The sequence below is a fragment of the Ciconia boyciana genome, chromosome 6 (assembly GCF_034638445.1).
Source record: "Ciconia boyciana chromosome 6, ASM3463844v1, whole genome shotgun sequence".
NCBI classification, from domain to species: domain Eukaryota; kingdom Metazoa; phylum Chordata; class Aves; order Ciconiiformes; family Ciconiidae; genus Ciconia; species Ciconia boyciana.
In genome coordinates, this window is record NC_132939.1 from 60,631,903 (window position 1) to 60,649,935 (window position 18,033).

Genomic DNA, 18,033 nt, shown 5'->3' on the forward strand with positions numbered 1-18,033 from the left:
AGCCCACCCCCTACGCGGCGCTGCTCGCTGATTGGCTGTCACTCTTCCTCGAACGCGGAATACGGGGGCGTGACTGAGGCGTGCACGCCCTTCGTTTCCGGGTTGCGGGGAACGGCAATTCCCGTGGCGCATGCGCCTCGAGCGCCCGGAGGGGGGGGAAGGACTAACACGCCAGCCTTAAACCCCAAGCGATACGGGATTGGCCGGGAAGTCCGGAGCCAGTGTTCTATTTGGCGCCTGGAGCGGGTGGGCTGGGATCGGCGGCTCGCTGCGTTCCATTGGCCTCACGCCGTGCCCGTTCTGAAGGGCCCAGGCGACCATTGGGTAGCGGCGCTGCCAGTCCCGGGGGAGCGAGTAGCGGTGGCGGAGTTTGAGGGGGAAGATGTCGGGCTGCGAGGCCCGCGACGCCAAGAAGCTGGTGCGCTCGCCCAGCGGGCTGCGCATGGTGCCCGAGCACCGCTCTGCCCGCAGCCCCTTCGGCTTGGACGAGCCGCCCTGGGTGCCTGACAAGGAGGTATCGGGAGGGGCGGGGGCGCCGTCCTTTCATCCCCGGGGGGAGCTCCTCTGCGCGGGGACAGCCCCCGCTCGCGCGACCCAGCGGCTCCCCTCGGCGGCCGGGAGCCCGCGGGGTCCTCGCCGCCTCAGAGGCCGCTGCCCCGCGGGTGGCCGGGACACGCCTGGCCTGGCCGTGACCGGTCCCCGGGGCCGGGGACCGAGGGTTGAGATCGCGCTGCTTCCCCTTTCTTGCGCCTCCGTGTTTCCCGGCGCCTCCCTCTCTTTCCCCCTCCGCCGTCGCTGCCTGCCGGGGCGCGGCGGTGGTCGGAGCGGCTGGGGGGCCCTTTGCAGCTCGGGGGTGCCAGCTGGCCGCCGGGACGCGCGGAGGGCTGCGTTAGCCGAGGGGGCGGGCGGCCGGGCGGGGGCTTGCGGTGCTGCTCGGGGCGCTCGCCCGCCTCTCCGGCCCGGCCGGTGCCGAGGGGTGCCGGGCAGGCTCGCCTCGCCTCGCCTCGCCTCACAGACTGACCAGGCAGCGAGTCAGGCTCGCGCGGGTGCGGTTTTTCAGTTGTAAAGCACAATTTTTTATTTCGCTTAGATTAATGTCCTGTGAAGGATATGACCGGCGCTCGTTCTTCAGGGATGTGTGGCCCTGTCACCAAAATTAGTGAGGAACTTAATGAGTTAAAAGTGTAGCGAGCTATGCAGCATTAATGTTTAGTAGAGCTGTCTCCTTAAATGCTTATAAAGGTAATACTGGAGACCATGTTGATTTTAAAAAAATGATGCAAAGTATTAAGGCAATAAAGCGAAGTTAGAACAGCTCTTCTGGCTCCCAGCGTGAATGTTCTTAGTGATAAATGAGTATTGAATAACTTAGCCTGTTTCAGTCAACTTTGCCTTTAAATACTTTTCAAGTAAGCTGTGTGATCATAATCTTATATTAAATTTCATGTAATACGCATTATTTGTTACCAGTACCTACAGCTCGATACTAATACAACTTGGAATCAATTATTTGTTTATTTATTCATTTACTGCTAGTGTTCTGTGGTGCGGATGCATGCCAGTGCATTTAAATGTGACCAGAATTAATATTTATTTTAGATGAACCAATATGAATTTAAGCAGGGAGTCATTAAACAAAGCCATTCTTTGCCAGATGCTGACTTGGTTGGTCTGTTTTGTATGGGAACGCTATGTCCTCCTTGGCTAGGAATGAGGAAGAACATTTTGCCCCTACCTAGTATCTCTTGAGGCAAAAAGTTCTGTGTAAAAGTAATCATTCTGGAGACTCGCTCTGCTAGCACAGCTTCTGCAGCTCAGGCTAACCTTTACTGTCGTGAGGTGCATGACTAGTAAGTCAGTTGCTGGTTTTGTCCAAAATAACAACCCTTTTTTGGAAAGTGACTTTTTTCAAATTATTTTAAACAAGCAGTCTGCTAAAATGTCTTGTGGGAGTTTTCTCAAGTTATTCTCTTCCATACTTAGAGAATTAAAAAAATCCTCTCTATCATCAGTAGCAACTGGGAACCTGTCTTACATGAAGTGTAGATAAGACAAAATTTTGCGTGACGGGAGCTGCGTGTCGTTTGAAGGTATTGGTGCTCAGCTCCTGGGGCTCTCACCCAGCTGGCACCATATGTGGTGTGGTGCACTGGGTGTGTTGCAGATGGGGCGTGTATTTATCAGGGAGCAAGTAGCAAAGTCTGAGCAGGTATTGTGTAAGTGGTTTCCCTTTGCGCTGTGTGGAGTCTGCTTTTGCTGCGTTGGTGACTTGCTGTGCCCTGACCTGTGCCACCTGGAAACCTGATTCCTGATATCATCATTGTCATGGGTGGATATAATTTGTGTAACTTAGTTTTCTCCCTGACCTTCTGAAAGGTAGTTCTATATTTCAGTAGTCCTTGATTATAGCAGACTAACTTAATTTAAAAAAAGTAAGGTACTTCTAACTCAGTCTAATACATAGTACCATCTTAATTCAACTAAAGGCTGTTTGAGGGTTGTGGTAGGGTGTTGTGGTTTAACCCGGCAGGCAGCTAAACACTGCACAGCCGTTCGCTCACTCCCTGCCCCAGTGGGATAGGGGAGAGAATCGGGGAAAAACAAAAAGTAAAATTTGTGGGTTGAGATAAAGATAGTTTAATAGGACAGAAAAAGAAGGGAAAATAATAATAATGATAAAAGAATGTACAAAACAAGTGATACACAATGCAGTTGTTTGCCACCTGCTGACCAACGCCCAGCCAGTCCCCAAGTAGCGGTTGCCACCCCTCGGCCAGCTCCCCCCAGTTTATATACTGAGCATGACATCATAGAATAATTTAGGTTGGAAAAGACCTTTAAGATCATCGAGTCCAACCATAAACCTAGCACTGCCAAGTCCACCACTAAACCATGTCCCTAAGCACCACATCTGCCCATCTTTTAAATACCTCCAGGGATGGTGACTCAACCACTTCCCTGGGCAGCCTGTTCCAATGCTTGATAACCCTTTTGGTGAAGAAATTTTTCCTAATATCCAATCTAAACCTCCTCTGGTACAACTTGAGGCCGTTTCCTCTTGTCCTATCACTTGCTACTTGGGAGAAGAGACCGACACCCACCTTGCTACAACCTCCTTTCAGGTAGTTGTAGAGAGCAATAAGGTCTCCCCTGAGCCTCCTTTTCTCCAGGCTAAACAACCCCAGTTCCCTCAGCCGCTCCTCATCAGACTTGTGCTTTAAACCCTTCACCAGCTTCGTTGCCCTTCTCTGGACACACTCCAGCACCTCAATGTCTCTCTTGTAGTGAGGTGCCCAAAACCGAACACAGTATTCGAGGTGTGGCCTCACCAGTGCTGAGTACAGGGGGACAATCACTTCCCTAGTCCTGCTGGCCACACTATTTCTGATACAAGCCAGGATGCTATTGGCCTTCTTGGCCACCTGGGCACACTGCTGGATCATCTTCAGCTGGCTGTTGACCAACACCCCCAGGTCCTTTTCTGCCAGGCAGCTTTCCAGCCACTCTTCCCCAAGCCTGTAGCGTTGCATGGGGTTGTTGTGGCCCAAGTGCAGGACCCAGCACTTGGCCTTGTTGAACCTCATACAATTGGCCTCGGCCCATTGATCCAGCCTGTCCAGGTCCCTCTGTAGAGCCTTCCTACCCTCAAGCAGATCAACGCTCCCACCCAGCTTGGTGTCGTCTGCAAACTTACTAAGGGTGCATTTGATCCTCTTGTCCAGATCATTGATAAAGACATTAAACAGAACTGGTATGGAATATGGTCATATGGTATGGAATATCCCTTTGGCCAGTTTGGGTCGGCTGTTGCTGGCTGTGCCCCCTCCCAGCTTCTCGCTGGCAGAGCATGGGAAGCTGAGAAGTCGTTGACCAGTGTAAGCACTATTAGCAACAACTAAAACATCAGTGTGTTATCACATTAGTCTCATACTAAATCCAAAACACAGCACTATAACAGCTACTAGGAAGAAAATTAGCTCTATCCCAGCCGAAACCAGGACATAGGATTTATTTAAACTAGTTAGATATATTTAAGAATTAAGTCTGTATATTTTAGATACATCAGTCAGTGTGTTGTTAGTTTGAATTCTGTATTACAGTTGTACTGCAGGTATTCGTTCTCCTTAAAATTCAACTGTTCCCCTGTAGTCTGTTGGTCAATAGGCTGATGGTGTTGATTTGTGACTGAGTGTTGCCTTTGCGTCAGACTCAGTGATGTTTGCTACTGAGAGGAAGCGTATTATAGGCAAACATTTAAAATGCATTTGTTAATTCATAATCTTGCATTATCATTATTTTGTAAAAAGTTATTTTATTAAATTTTTTATAGCGTATTGAAGTTCTGACATCCCTTTGGTTAATGATTACCAAATATGTTACAAACTTTTTCCTTAAATAAAGCAGGTACGCGATATACAGGGAAGCTTATAAAACCCATGTTTTTATTAATAAAAAGAAATCTAAAGAGACAGTGTTATCTACTTAATGAATTCAGCAAGCACATTTGCTTTTGTTACCATGTCAGATGTAAGTAAAAAAACTGTGTTTTTTGTCCAAGACAAGAGACTGGTATTAGCAAATGTTGATCTGGCTTTTCAAATACTCTGTCTTCTGCTGTGCAGCTGGTAACACTCACAAATTCAATAGCTTTGTTTTTCTTATGCAGGAAGAGTCTACTGGCTTATTTGTTAAAAGTAAAGCCACCTAAAAATGATGGCAGTTAGTAGTTTTGCGAAACTCATATAACATTGAAACGTATTTCATTTCTTTAATTTTATGTCACAAAATTATAGTCTTAAAGTATCAGTTATTTTAAGGAGTTTGAAGTGTAAGACTGAAGCAGGACTACTGAAAACTTTCTTTTTGGTAGTCTTATTTATAATATAAATAATGGGTTGAGGTGGATAATATTATGAAAATTTGTGCTGAGCATCATTAAACTTGAGACAGAGCTTACAGTGTTGGTCACTGCATGTGCCTTGTCTAACCCGGAATTTCTTTGTTAATCACCAGCAGGGCTCAACTGATGATGTTCCTAGTAAGGAAATCTTGGACTAGAAATTGAGAAACTTTGTATGTTCGAATGCAGAGGTGGCCAAACCTTGTGACATCCAGCTGCATCCCAGACCTTTATGTGGCTGAGGAACACCACGTACCTCAGAGCTGGAATGTGCGAGAGGAGCGTACGGATGCAGTGACAGTGATTCCTGAGGGCTCCTGGATCACTGCGGCAGGGAACTGAGCTTTACGTAGCTGGGTCCTCTGTTTGCTTAGGCTCTCAGCGTCGGCACTAGTTATGCAATGGAGCTGCGCTCAGACTGCTGGCCAACTTGTGTAGCTCAGGCTATGAAGTGGCCCTGTACAGCTGTAACATCAGAAAGCATCGCAAGCCATATCTGCCATATGTTTGCATTGTGGTGTTTTCCACTCTGGCATCAGCTGTTTTGGTCAGGCGTTACAAGGTGTGATTTGATGAGCTTGTGAACTTTCACATTTGCAAAAGTTTGCTGTGTTAACAAGCTTAACCAAGTGTTACCTTGCATCACTTCTTGAATCACTTTGTTATTGTATATGCAAATAAAGTGTATGAAGTGTAACTACAGCTTCCTGTCTGTTGACAGTATTCTCACCTCTCGCTGGATCCAAAGTATTATGCAAATTCGTTATCACACTTCAGCAAATGCGTGAGAAGTTCCACTCTATTTGTAATGAACTAGCTCTCAGCATTTCAAATTAATAACAAGATCCAACAACTGTTGGATGTTCTTCCATTTTCCTCTTGCTATATGAAGTAATCTGATATTAGTATTAGTGGTATGTTGATTGTATGCGAAATGAATATACTAATGACATGCATTTAAATTTAATTTCTTATTTCATTTCTTTTTGTTTCCACTTTCCAAAAAACTCAGATTTGCAGTAGTTTAAAAAGCCTGTGTCTTGAAGACACAAAAAGTAACTCAAAGGTCATGCTTTCTTCTCTGTAAATGTGATAAAAACCCCCTTAAAGCTATAAAGCTTAATTCAGTATGCATACACTCTCTAATTATGTCAGCACATGGATGAATAGGAAGGATTCGCCTTTCAAGATGTTTTTCAATAGCGATCTCTTCCCAGGCAAAGTAGAAGTTGATGTTATGCAAATAGATTCGCTTGATTTTTGGTTACTTAAAGGAGAAGTGCCTTGAAGGAACAGTGTATCGAGCCTACTTGTGTTAGAACACTTTTGTAGGAAAATCCCATTCTGCATGCCTGCTACCATATGCCATTTGACTTGTGGTTTGTTTATGACTGCTCTATGTATCAGGCAGTGTTATCATGGTAGGTTTGGAATTCAGAAATATTTTTCTACAGAGTTTATATTAAATAAGAGAGAATGGATAACTTTGTTCCTTCCTGAAAAGCAACTTGTACGTTTAGCGTAACATTGTGTATGAAATCTATTTAGGACAGTATTTAGAAGAGCATTTTATTTCCCCTAGTTTGTGGCTTGTGCTTTCTAATTTCTGACAAAAAAAAAAAAAAACCTCCATGTTTTCATTAAAAAAATTAGTTAGACTCCTGGTAAATTCAAAGTCTACAAAAATTCTTGCCAGGTCCTGCTCCCAGACAAGCTGTTAAGCTACACGTCAAAAATTAAAACAGTAAATCAAGACCAGTGTAGAGTAAAATGTGGCGTTAGCTGTAGAGTACTACTTGTGACAGAGATGAAACCTGGGGAATACTGAAGTTGCTTTATGCTGAAGGTTATTCATTAGTGAATGTTAGAATAAGCTTTTCTACAGCCATTGGGAGAAGAGGTGGTTGGATGCCTTAATTCAGTACACTGTTTGAAGCACTACAGGAACACTTCTAGTTCTCTGTTGTGGGGGATTTAGAAACAGATAGCTTATTGTAACAAATACCGCACATAGCTATTTGTGTTCCCTTACAGTGACTGCAGTTACTCTGTCATTCGTTAAACTTTTGTTCAGATGTCGGAACACTTCATATAAACTGTTGCAAATTATTAACAATCTTGTACTTCAAAAGAACATGAAATTTTTCTAGACAATTTTTAATTTAGCTGCTGTAATATTTTCTTGACTGTAGTTACTGAACTTGTGGCAGTGGTTGGGTATCTGCTGAAGCAAAAGTCCCAGAAGTAGATGACCAAAGCTATTGTAACCTGAAGGAATTTAGAGAAGATAAAGGATTAAGTATTGAAATGTGTTAAAGGCAAATGGTGGTTACTGTGTGCTTAGCAAATAGTACCTGCTCAGCTTAGGGCATGGTTTTAAGATGACATTCTGCTGTAGTCTGAGATCGTCTGGTTTGAAGAGTTTAGGTTTCTAGAGTTATAAAACTTATTCCTAACCATGTTCTCCTGATTCAGAGGTGAGGCATAATTTTGCATTAATATTTGCAAATAAATCTAACAAAAAATGCTTTATAAGCAGTTGGAGAGTGGTTTTTGATCTGGTGGATAAAAATACGTAAAGTCTTGGTGAAAATCCTTTGCAGGTGACTTTCTGTATAGAAAATTTTAGTTGTTGTAACAATCACAGATCATTTCTGCTAGTTTAGAAAATCAAAGCTGTCACCCCTTAAACTCTACTTAGTTGCGAGAGAGAAACTTCCATTTTTTTCTGGCTTTTCTTTTGGGAGGAGTGTGGGTGTAACCTTGTTTTAGGAAAGAGATATTTCAGGAAGTGATGTTTTGTAGTTGGAATAAAAATTAAGTCTTAGTGGCTTGGAAGAAAACCAAGTATCTCCTAGCATGTTTCAAAAATGTGTAAGTGTTGAGAGCATTAAAGTACATAAACAATGTTTTAGAGAGGCAACAGCGCATCACAGTATAATACAGTGAGGATGACAACTTATATAGAAACAGTTGAGACTGGAATATATAACTGCCTGGATAGCCAAACGTAATTAAGCACACGATAAGTACTTCTGAAATGTAGTTTTGCCTGCTGGCAAGATGCAGTATTTCTTAGGGCGAATGAGTTTGGCAGCTTTTTTTGTCTTACAAATGGGGATGACATTATTTTGCTACATCAGTGTTAAAATAAATGAAAAGCATCCATAGTGAAAAGATAAAGGATGGAAATTTGTTGGAGGTGTTTCCTTTCAGGGCATAATATAAAGGTCAGTCTTTGTATATGGTAGTAGGATTAAAGGTTTAGAAATCTTGTAGATTAATCTTAATTTGTACTGTTTTCTAGTGCCCAAGATGTATGCAGTGTGATACAAAATTTGACTTCATAACTAGAAAGGTAAGAGCAATCAATGAAATGCAAAGCATTAACTGTTGCAAAATAATAATATGGGCTTCTTTTGATTTAAAATGTAGAAGATTTCAGTAGAATAGCATGCAAAGTCTGATGTAACTTAAAAGTAGATTTTCTTTCTGTTCTGCCTTTTCTGAGTAGAGGTCCTTTTTGTTTTAATTCTTTTTTTCTTTAAAATTCTTCTTGTTGTTCAATGTGTAATGCATAATTAGGTTTTTTCCAAATTACTGGGTACCCACAGGATTTACATTCCAGGGAGGAGTTAGAGGAACTCATGCTGGAGTGGGCTGCTAACATCGGTACTGACATAGAAACCAAATCAACTAATTCAGTTGTGTTTTGGGAGGTAAAATTAGTTGTGGAAATGTAAGCAAAAATGTTTTCAGGAGTAATGAATTATAATCTTACATTAAAGAAACATATTGTTAAAATGCGGAGAACCAAAACTCAGATTCTCCTTCTGTTCTAAAAGTAAAACAGGATTTATCTGAGGTTTGGAAAAGGGAATTTCTGATTAAAGTAGAAAGTATAAACTGCCTTGATTGCTGCGAGCCATAAGTAGGCTCACTGTATGAAGAGAAAACATGAACATTAGAGTTAAATTATGTTCATTACGTGAAAGTAAGCAGGTCACTGTGGAATGCATGCTGGTGTACGGAATACTACTATCAGAAAACATTCTGCTGATATTGGGGTTTCTGCATGGAGAACGAAAGCAGCCTCCCAGAAAAGGCCAACAATTATTTTTAGCAGGGAATATAATTCCTTTGTGTGACTACATTGACACTCTCTTAGCATGCATTGTGAAAGTGAAGAAAGATGTGGAAGTGTGACTTGTAGTGCATTGACATAGTCAATGTTTTTTAATTTGTGGTTTGGAGGGAGAGGGAAGGAGAAATTGTAAAGCAGACATAGTAATATGTTATACAAGATAGGTGTAAATTTTCAGGAAGCCTGAAGAGCATTAGGATGTCAGTTAGTGATCCTAGTACTCCTAAGTTATGGAGTGTACTTTCTCCTAGTTCTTGTTGTACCCTTTGGTTGTATGGGTTAAGAGCATGGTTGTTTGTTGGTTAGAGCATTTTGATTGAGAAGCGCTAATTCATTAGGCTGCCGTGTTTTACTTGTGTTAGCTTTGGGAAGTAAATGGAGGTAGCCCTGGGAAATAGGTACTCCAGAGAATTTTGCGTAATATTTGGAAGGAAAGCCAAACACTGACCAAAACTGCAGTGTATCAGTTCCCTGTATCAAACTGTTCAAGCTTGCTTTGAGCCACAAATCAGTTCCTGCTTGCCTGGGAACACTTGTTCTGACATGAGAACTTGCATCAGGAAGACCTGCAGGGACTGTCACACCCCAATAGTGATTTGGAGCACAAGCCACTTGTTGCAGATTTAGTAGCTGTGAAACACATTGCAACACTAGTTCTGATTTTGCAACTTAATTGGATTTGTACTATGCTGCCTGATATTTCTGACAGAGAAATAGCTTCAGGTTTTAAGTTTCCATGGGAAAAACTCAAGAATAAGTTTTAAGGGAGAAGAATAGGATCTCCAGTTGAAGCTTCCCAAGATCTTTGCTTGGAAGTGGGAAGGGATCTAGAAACCACTTTTCTCTTGTGTTTTTATTGACAGTAAGGTGAAGGATTTACCGGACACTGGAGAAGCCCTTTTGGGGTCTTGTCTGGTCTGCTTTAGAAGCATGTTTACAGAGTGCCAACAAAGGCTTATAGTGCTGTTGTTCATACTATACTCAGTCCTTTGTGTTCAATCTTCAGAGATTTCTTTCTACCACTCTAGCAGTTAAATTCCCTTTACCCATCCCTCAACTTGTATGTTTCACACCTGAGAAACTGTTCTGTTTCTTGCCGAGGAGGATATTTAATGTAGTAACTTTATCAAATGATTCCCTAATAGTTTCCTGTGTAAATAAATAAACAAAATGTTCTCTCATGCTTAGCATCACTGCAGAAGATGTGGGAAGTGCTTCTGTGACAAGTGCTGCAGTAAAAAAGTGCCTCTGCCTCGCATGTGCTTTGTGGACCCTGTGCGCCAGTGTGCTGAATGTGCCCTCATCTCTCAGAAAGAAACAGAGTTTTATGACAAACAGCTTAAAGTGCTCATGAATGGTAAGGACTGAATGCATAGATGTGGTGGTTTGATCTTATTTATATTTTTTCAAGTGCAGTGTTGAACAAATGTGATAAACAGCAGGAGTAATGCCTCTTGTCAAACAAGCTGCAGTTTTGTCTCCTTTAAATACTTTTTTATTGCCATGCTTCTTGTTTGCCAGTTAATAATCCTGTGTTATCCGTTTATTTAGAGAGAAGTTTACGCTTTTTAGTCAAAGTTTACAAAGGGTGATTTAATTAAAGACAAAGGAATTTTTAACGCCTCTGAGAACAGATGTGTGTGCAGTTGGCATTTTTCTTAAAATAATGCATCTTTTAGCCAGATTCCTATTAACGTTAAATAAGGATGAAAAATACGTAACAATAGAGAATATTTTAATATTTTCTAACAAGGCACAGTGCTTGTTTCTGGCTTCATCTGTGAGCTTTGATCTTGTCTGTGGCCTACAGCTATGGCTGATGGCAGATCATCACGAGTGGTCAATTTTGCATAGCGTTAAAACTATATGCAATACAGTAATTCGTGTTCCAATTACCTTAAGAAAGCCGAGTCTTCAGTTTTTAAAATATTCTGTGATTGTTCAGTGCCTTTTGATGGGCTCTCAACTCTCAGCATGATGCCAGTGTGTATAATCAGTAAGCTAAACCACACGTCTGATTAGCGTGAATGTTCCTAGGGAGATTCTAGGTTCAGAAAGGAGTATGCTCATCCCTGTAACACACAAATCGTTCTTCACTCTGCTCTGTAGATAAGGTTTTAAATAATGTATTTTAAACTGAAGATTTTTTTTTTTAAGCTTGTCCTGCTTGCATTCGTGTTATGGAATTCAAGTCTGAAGTTGTTCCTGACTTACTGTAGAGCCACAGATCTCAGTCAGAGATGGCAGTTGTGATGTCCTTTGCGGTTTTGCTGCTGTTGCCTTTTGTCTCACTTCAGCAGCAGCCTGGGAGTCCATGCTCACGGGTCAGTGAGACTGTGTAAAATTGTGAAATAGACATGAGGTGAAGCTCTCTGAGGCTGCATGGTTCAGATTATGGAGACGGATTGCAGACCATTTGGCAGGACTGTATATTGTTATTTTTTTTCATTTCCCAGACCAACAGTACTGGGATTAGGTAATACAGGGAGTGTGAGGCGTGGAGGAAATAAAGTGGTTAGGCGTGTAGTCTGCTTTATTTTAAGTTATGAATCACTTCACTAATGTAGCGAGGATGACTCTCCTGGTGTCAAAGGAGCTGTTTTGAGCAGGAAGAAGCATAACATGAAGGCTGAAGTTCATTGACCTCAGACTAAGACTGAGCTAGCCTGCAGTAATGAAAAAGAGGTGTCTTTACTATTTATTAAGCATAGAGCTGAAGGTCACATACTGCTATTAGACTCTTCTGACAGATTTTTTTGGAATACTGAAACAACAGTGTGTTTTATGGTGACAAGATAGGGTCTTTAATTGCCTATTTTTGCCATCTCCAAATCTGTTCTCAATTTTAAAAGATTCATCTTAGATATCATCTGTGTTTCTACAACATGTGGGAGAAATTATGTAGCAATTGTGAAAGGTCCTGTGATTCAGAACATGGTAATTAAAGATCAGCTTTTTATACTTGAGTGTTCTGCTGATGTTAATCAGTTTAACATTTCAATTAGTCTCTTAATTCACCCAATTCAGCGTATTAGGTGCAGTAAGTAAAAATTAGTTATCCTTTTTGATACTTGAATATTCCTTCCTAAACTCTTCATTAGAATACTAAAACATTTCTTTCCAGGTGCTACGTTCTTTGTAACTCTGGGAACATCTGATAAATCTGAGCTCATGGTTTGTCGACTTTCCAACAATCAGAGGTGAGAAAGATTGATAGAAATTGCACTTGTGAATGATATTGTTGTTGCACTCACAGCTATATTAGTATCTAATAACCTAAACAAATACAAGAGTAACATGCTTTGAGGATATTGGAGAGAGTAGTTGGACTGAAAGGATAGGTACAACTTTATTGGGGTAAGTTGGTTGGAATTTACTAGCAGTGTGGATCAGAATGCCTTAGAATGGTGGAGCTCCACTCACTGATAATGCCTCTCAGTGCCACTGGAATACAGGGTTTTGCCAGCTAATAGGGGGATCATAGGGGGGGGGGAGCAGGGAAAAATCCCTAGCCACTGAAAAAAGCTTGTTTCAGAATGATTCTAACACTGCAGCATGTTGTTTAACATTACAGCCAAAGCATTACTTTGGCCATCCCTGTAATTTGGTTGGCTAGAACACTTTAGACTCTGTGTTCTTGTCTTCCCCAGAACTTTGGAAGAATGCTTTTAGTATTTTGAAATATTAAAAACTGAGCTATAGGTTTTGTGTTGGGTTGTTTTCCTTTAAGTGAAGAGCTTCAATGAAAAGTATTTTTCCAGCTTGATTTCTCTCCCTCCCCACCACAAGGAACATATAAACAGCCAGTCACTGAGAGACTGTGTTTATTTTTTTCCTTTGATTTGGACTTGATATTGTAGAAAAAACACTTTTAAAAAAAAAGTTTTTCTTCTGTTATGTAGATACCTGGTTTTGGATGGAGACAGCCACTACGAAATTGAAATTACACAGATTTCAACTGTTCAGATACTTACAGAGGGATTTACTCCTGGAGGTAAATTTGCTTCATTGAATACAAATTGACTATTAAGAAAAAAAATGTGAAGTTGTAATTATTGTTTGAGCTAGGCAGTGCATTTCTAGGTTATTGGTAACTTAGGTGTAACTATGTTAGGTACAGCTGCTCTCAGAAGAGAGCACAGTGTGTGGAACCCTGTCCGTGTGGCTACTGGAATTTGGGGGAAAACCTGAGAACTGAGAAATTACCTTAGAGCTCTAATATGGGAGAGCTTCTTGATAAACCTGAGTAAAGGTGGTCATCATCTGTTCTGATCCTTTCTCTTGGCTAAATATAAACATCTCTTGATTCAAACGCTCATAGGAGGGAACTGTTAGTCTTTGGTAGCGTCCATTTCAGAATCCAGCTGGGATTTCTCTTCTACTGGTACAAACAGTTGTGAGGAGAGTGAAAGCAAAACTGTTGGGGGGGAAATAATGAAATTATGCTTGCTTAATTTTATTCAAGATGAAGGGGTGGCCAAATGAAACTGGTAACATCTGAATCAGAGGGCAGCTACTTACTGCCTCATCTCTTACCAGATTTTAGAGTATTTCAGGATGAACTTGAATATGATTTCACTGAAATGAGAACAAACAAGGTCAGGAATTTTAATAATTGTTCTTTAGCAACACCTCTGTTACTGCTGGAATTTTCTAATCGGACAGCCTATCTTTGCAATGTTCAGTCAGTACAGCATGTTAACTTTAATAAACTTCTCTTGGTATTCAAATCAACCAGATGTGTTGCTGAGTTACTTAATGCTCCTATAATTCCTTGTTCACTACTCTTCTGACTGCTTTATCTTTTTGCCTGCCTGCCTTCCTTCTTGATGGTAGAAAAAGATACTCACACTTACACCAGCCTTCTGGAGAGCCAGCATATTACTGAAGGTATCACCAGCACTTTTGAGCATGACGCACCTGAGCATGTTATCATGACCCCCCTCCCGTCTTCTTCCTCTGCAGTGCTGTTTTTTTGCTTGGTCCGTAGCTGTTCAACTTAAGACAAGTTATGTTCAAATCTGACATGTATCTATTCCTTCCCATCTGTCTGTTTAATAAACTGAGAATGAATGTCTTGTAACTTTTTAGAGAGAACTAAAACATTTGAGGCTTTCTTTAGACCATGTGCGCTATTGTCCATGCTAGAAGAGAGAGGGAAGATGAGAAAGAATATCTTTAGTGGTACCCAATATTACACATCACCTACTTCAGCAGAGGTGTGCTGAATTGTGTATACCAGAAATGAATAATATGCTTCAGTAAGGTTTTGCACTGAATAAACAAACTGTTAATTAATGGCTTGCTTTTACACTTCTTTAAAATAAATACGACGTCTTGTGTAAGGTGTGTTCTGCCTGAGTCAGTAATGTCCTGGTATGCCAGACATGGGCAATGTAAATACGTAAAACTGGTCAAGGCTGTAGGTGTTGGATTTCCACTGGTTTATCTCTAAGTAGCGCCTTAATCTGTTAGTCTGACCAGGTAGGTGCAGGGGAGCAAGTGATGAAGAAGTTGGATTCCTATTTATCCTAGAAGAGGAGATAATAGCTACTTTTATAAACACTGTTTGCAGGCTTTTGATCAGGTTGCTTAGGCTGAGATTGTCTGTCTTTGGCTTCTTGGATATTACAGTAATGGCCTCCAGAAGCCCTTTCATGCAGTTAGTTTGCAAAAAGTGTCCTTCTCTGTATGGTGGAGCTCTTCCTGGGGCTTAGTTCATGCTCTACTACTTCAGGAAATAAGCAATGCCAGTAGAATCTATGTAAAGTATCAGTGCGCTGTTCTAAACAACGTTTTTGTTTCATTTCAGTATTTTTGCTTTGGTTTATCTTAATCTCTGTGCAGACAGAGTAGAAGAGATACAAACATCTCTTTATCACGCTGTTGTCAGAGCAATGTCTTTTGTAGCGGATTTCCCTTAGGAAGTAAATGACGTTGCCAGTCGTCATCTAGTCTTGCATAAGCATCTTCCTCTCCCTCCGCCCTTTGCCAGGTTTGGAGGGACTTTTGACTGCTACGCCAGACTTCGGCTCAAGCAAGGATGCCCAATTTGATATCAGTCCAACTGGACACCAATAATTCAGTTTACAGACTGCAGGCTGCAGTATGAAACTATGGCATCTACCTAAGAGAAGACATGGTGATACTAAAACATGAGGGTATTCTTAGCGTGTGTAGCTAGTGGCTTTACCTGACAGCTTATACAGGTTCTGCCTCAGTGATTGCCAGGGAGAATTAAACAATATTGAGTCTGCATGTTCTGTTGCCTGGCATTAACACCCGTGGTCACCACCTCCTCTGATGCAGCGGTTGTCAGTGCACCTGCAGTTGCTAGCGCTTTGAATTAAGTGACGAGATAATGTCCTTCAAACACGCTTATTAGCCAGAAGACATTGTGTTACTTAGTTGGTAAAATCTGTTGCTGTCCAAGATTTTATTTCTTTTTTCAGGAGGTAATACTCGTGCCATAGGTATGATTCTGCAGTACAAGGTACCAGGATCAGAGGAGCTCACGCAGATGAAATTTACAGCCAGTCAGGACTTCAGCTGTAACAAGAAGCTGTCAGCAAGCTGGCTGGCAGCTATGCATAAGGTAAGCAAAGGAGGCAAAACTTAGAGAAAGCTGAAGAAAATCTTAACAAGGGGTGCTTAGTAGCACTTAAGGGAGTACGCAGCCTTAGGAGTTTTTTTTTTTTCTTCTATTTAAGGCTTTTAGGGCCTTGTTGCTTAGGAAAACAGAAGCTGTGGATGGTTGTTATGAACATGACTTTAGCTTTATGCTCAGATCCCTGAACAAGATATGCACTACAAAGGGTTTCCGAAGCTCTTATGTATGTTGTTAGGTGAAAAGAAGGTAGGAATGAGACTTTCAAGTTCCTTAGGTTTTTGTTACTCACCGAAGAATGTGCATTATGAAATACTCTTTTGAACCTAAACTCAGCTAATTGTTTTTACTACGTTATGATAAAGGTTCAGAGAAGCTGTTGATTTTCGAAAACAGGAACAGAGGTGTGGGCAGGACCCTGTAGGAGAGTTTCATCTTTTGTTGTTAGGCACTGTGTGGCTAATGAAACTGAAGTTTATTATTTCATAAGTCAAAGTTATGGGAGACAAAACCCAAAACCACCCCAACTAGTTCTGGAACTTTTTTCACCTGATGGATATTTAGAACTGTAAGTTATAAGCTGTCTGCAAATGCAGGTGTGTGGCTGTTTGCTTCTTTATCACTGCTGTTAAGCTGCCCAGCCACCCCTAACCCCAGCATTTAACTTGTGTTCAGCACAGTGCACTCACACTTTGTATTGCCATGAGTACAATTTAGCACTTCCCATGTGAGAGCCAGTATTTTATGGCTAAGCTTAACAGCCTCCCCCCCACTGATTTGTCTCCTTTGACAGGAGTTTTGAGTCGCTGATCAGTGCAGTGAGACTTTCAGAGGTCCTAGTTAACAGCATGTAAACAGACTTATTGCTAGAGATGCACACCTGTTCCCATTGCAGGGCCTTGGTTGATCCCGTAGTTTGAGGCAAATGGAACACCTCACCAAAACTTTGCAAGGGAGAAGCAGAAGACGTAGGAGGAATATACAACAGAATAACATTGTTTACTGTATGTGTTTAGATAGGTTACCAAAATCTCAGAAATACTACTACTGACTTCTTCAAAGGCAGTTTTGATCAGAAATGGTCATTTCTGACAGAGAAGAAACAAATGTTTCTTCAGTGACCTCAGGTTCTGCACTTAGTAACCTTGAATAGTTTCAAAAAATTACTGAATGCGATTAAATGGCTTGGACTAAGGAAAATAGCAGAGAAAGAACTTAAAGCCTTGGCTTTAAAGGAAGCTTTTGGAGGGGTGGGAAGGAGATGAGGTGGCTGCAAGCGAAACTTAACACAATGACATTTTGTCTTCATGGTAGGCAACAAAGCTTCTTTACGAGTCCCGGGACCAGTAAGAACAGCAAACTGTTGGCCACTTGAGGGAAGACACCAGCCTCCACGGACCTGCCTCACACGTTTTGCTCATCTGACAGCTGGTAACATTTGCTGTTCTTGACCTTTTCTCATTCCAGTGTGGTCCATTATGTAAGAACTGGCAAATGCAATGTGAGTATTTTTTTTGAACCATGAGTATTCACTATAGTGTGCAATATGTCTACAATTAATGCTTTAAACAGCCTCACCTTTTAAGACTGTGTATATTTTGTTAAGCCTTTATTGGCACTTAATATGAAAGTGGCCTGCACTACAGCTAATGTACAGCACAACTTTTATAGTAACTATTATATATACTGTTTGCTACAAAAAGCAAACAACTGTGTATGTCTCTTCTGCAGAGAATAGCTTTTGGGTATAGATCTCAGGTTTTTCCCTCTATCCAAATCTTTAAAATCAATGTACAATAAAATCTGCCTTAGATATGATTTTATAGAAGTCACTTGGTTTTTTTAAACATTTCATTTTAAACTTCTAAATATTTCACCACATATCACCAAATTGGACTTACATGAACATAAATCTTGAAACTTTCCTTCTGTAACAAGTGAGCTTCCAGAATAATTTTTAGTTTTGTATTTTCTTTTTGGTAACTAGCTTTTGTTAACCTAACTGTAACGCTATCTGAAATTGTATACAATTTAATGTACAAATATGAATAAATTAATTCACTTATTTAAAAATAAAGAGGTGATACTTATTTTCACAGTATATAACTTCTTTAATGATGGATACTGTGGTCTGTACTCTCTGAGCTCTGAAACTTTTGACTCTTTATAAACAGCACCCTAATTTTAGTTCTGAGTGTTGATAATGGGTTCAACTATTGGGATGAATCCTCCAGCTACAGGTGCTGAGCCAAGCGTCTTTCCGCCCTCTGTCTTCCTATGCTGGTAAAAATGGAGTAAACAAGCACACAAGGCTCGGTTGTCAGCTTGTGTGTAAAGGACCCTTGAGAGCTTTTCTAGACAAATATTAATTTGTCACAGTTG

The 18,033-nt window shown here is 41.1% G+C and overlaps 1 protein-coding gene across 2 annotated transcripts; it reads left to right on the forward strand.

Annotated features, from left to right (window-relative positions):
* The first annotated feature begins 189 nt into the window (after positions 1 to 189).
* On the forward strand, positions 190 to 17,704 carry ZFYVE21 (zinc finger FYVE-type containing 21). Of its 2 annotated transcripts, XM_072863587.1 has the most exons (8): positions 190 to 514; positions 8,208 to 8,258; positions 10,233 to 10,401; positions 12,169 to 12,244; positions 12,947 to 13,038; positions 13,881 to 13,934; positions 15,497 to 15,639; positions 16,966 to 17,704. In XM_072863587.1, exons 1-8 carry the CDS (start codon positions 383 to 385, stop codon positions 16,999 to 17,001), a joined length of 753 nt encoding a protein of 250 aa, XP_072719688.1. In that variant the 5' UTR covers positions 190 to 382; the 3' UTR covers positions 17,002 to 17,704. The 2 variants fall into 2 exon arrangements, with proteins under 2 accessions (XP_072719688.1, XP_072719689.1); XM_072863588.1 differs by lacking the exon at positions 13,881 to 13,934 and having other exon boundaries at positions 193 to 514.
* The last annotated feature ends 329 nt before the right edge of the window (positions 17,705 to 18,033 follow it).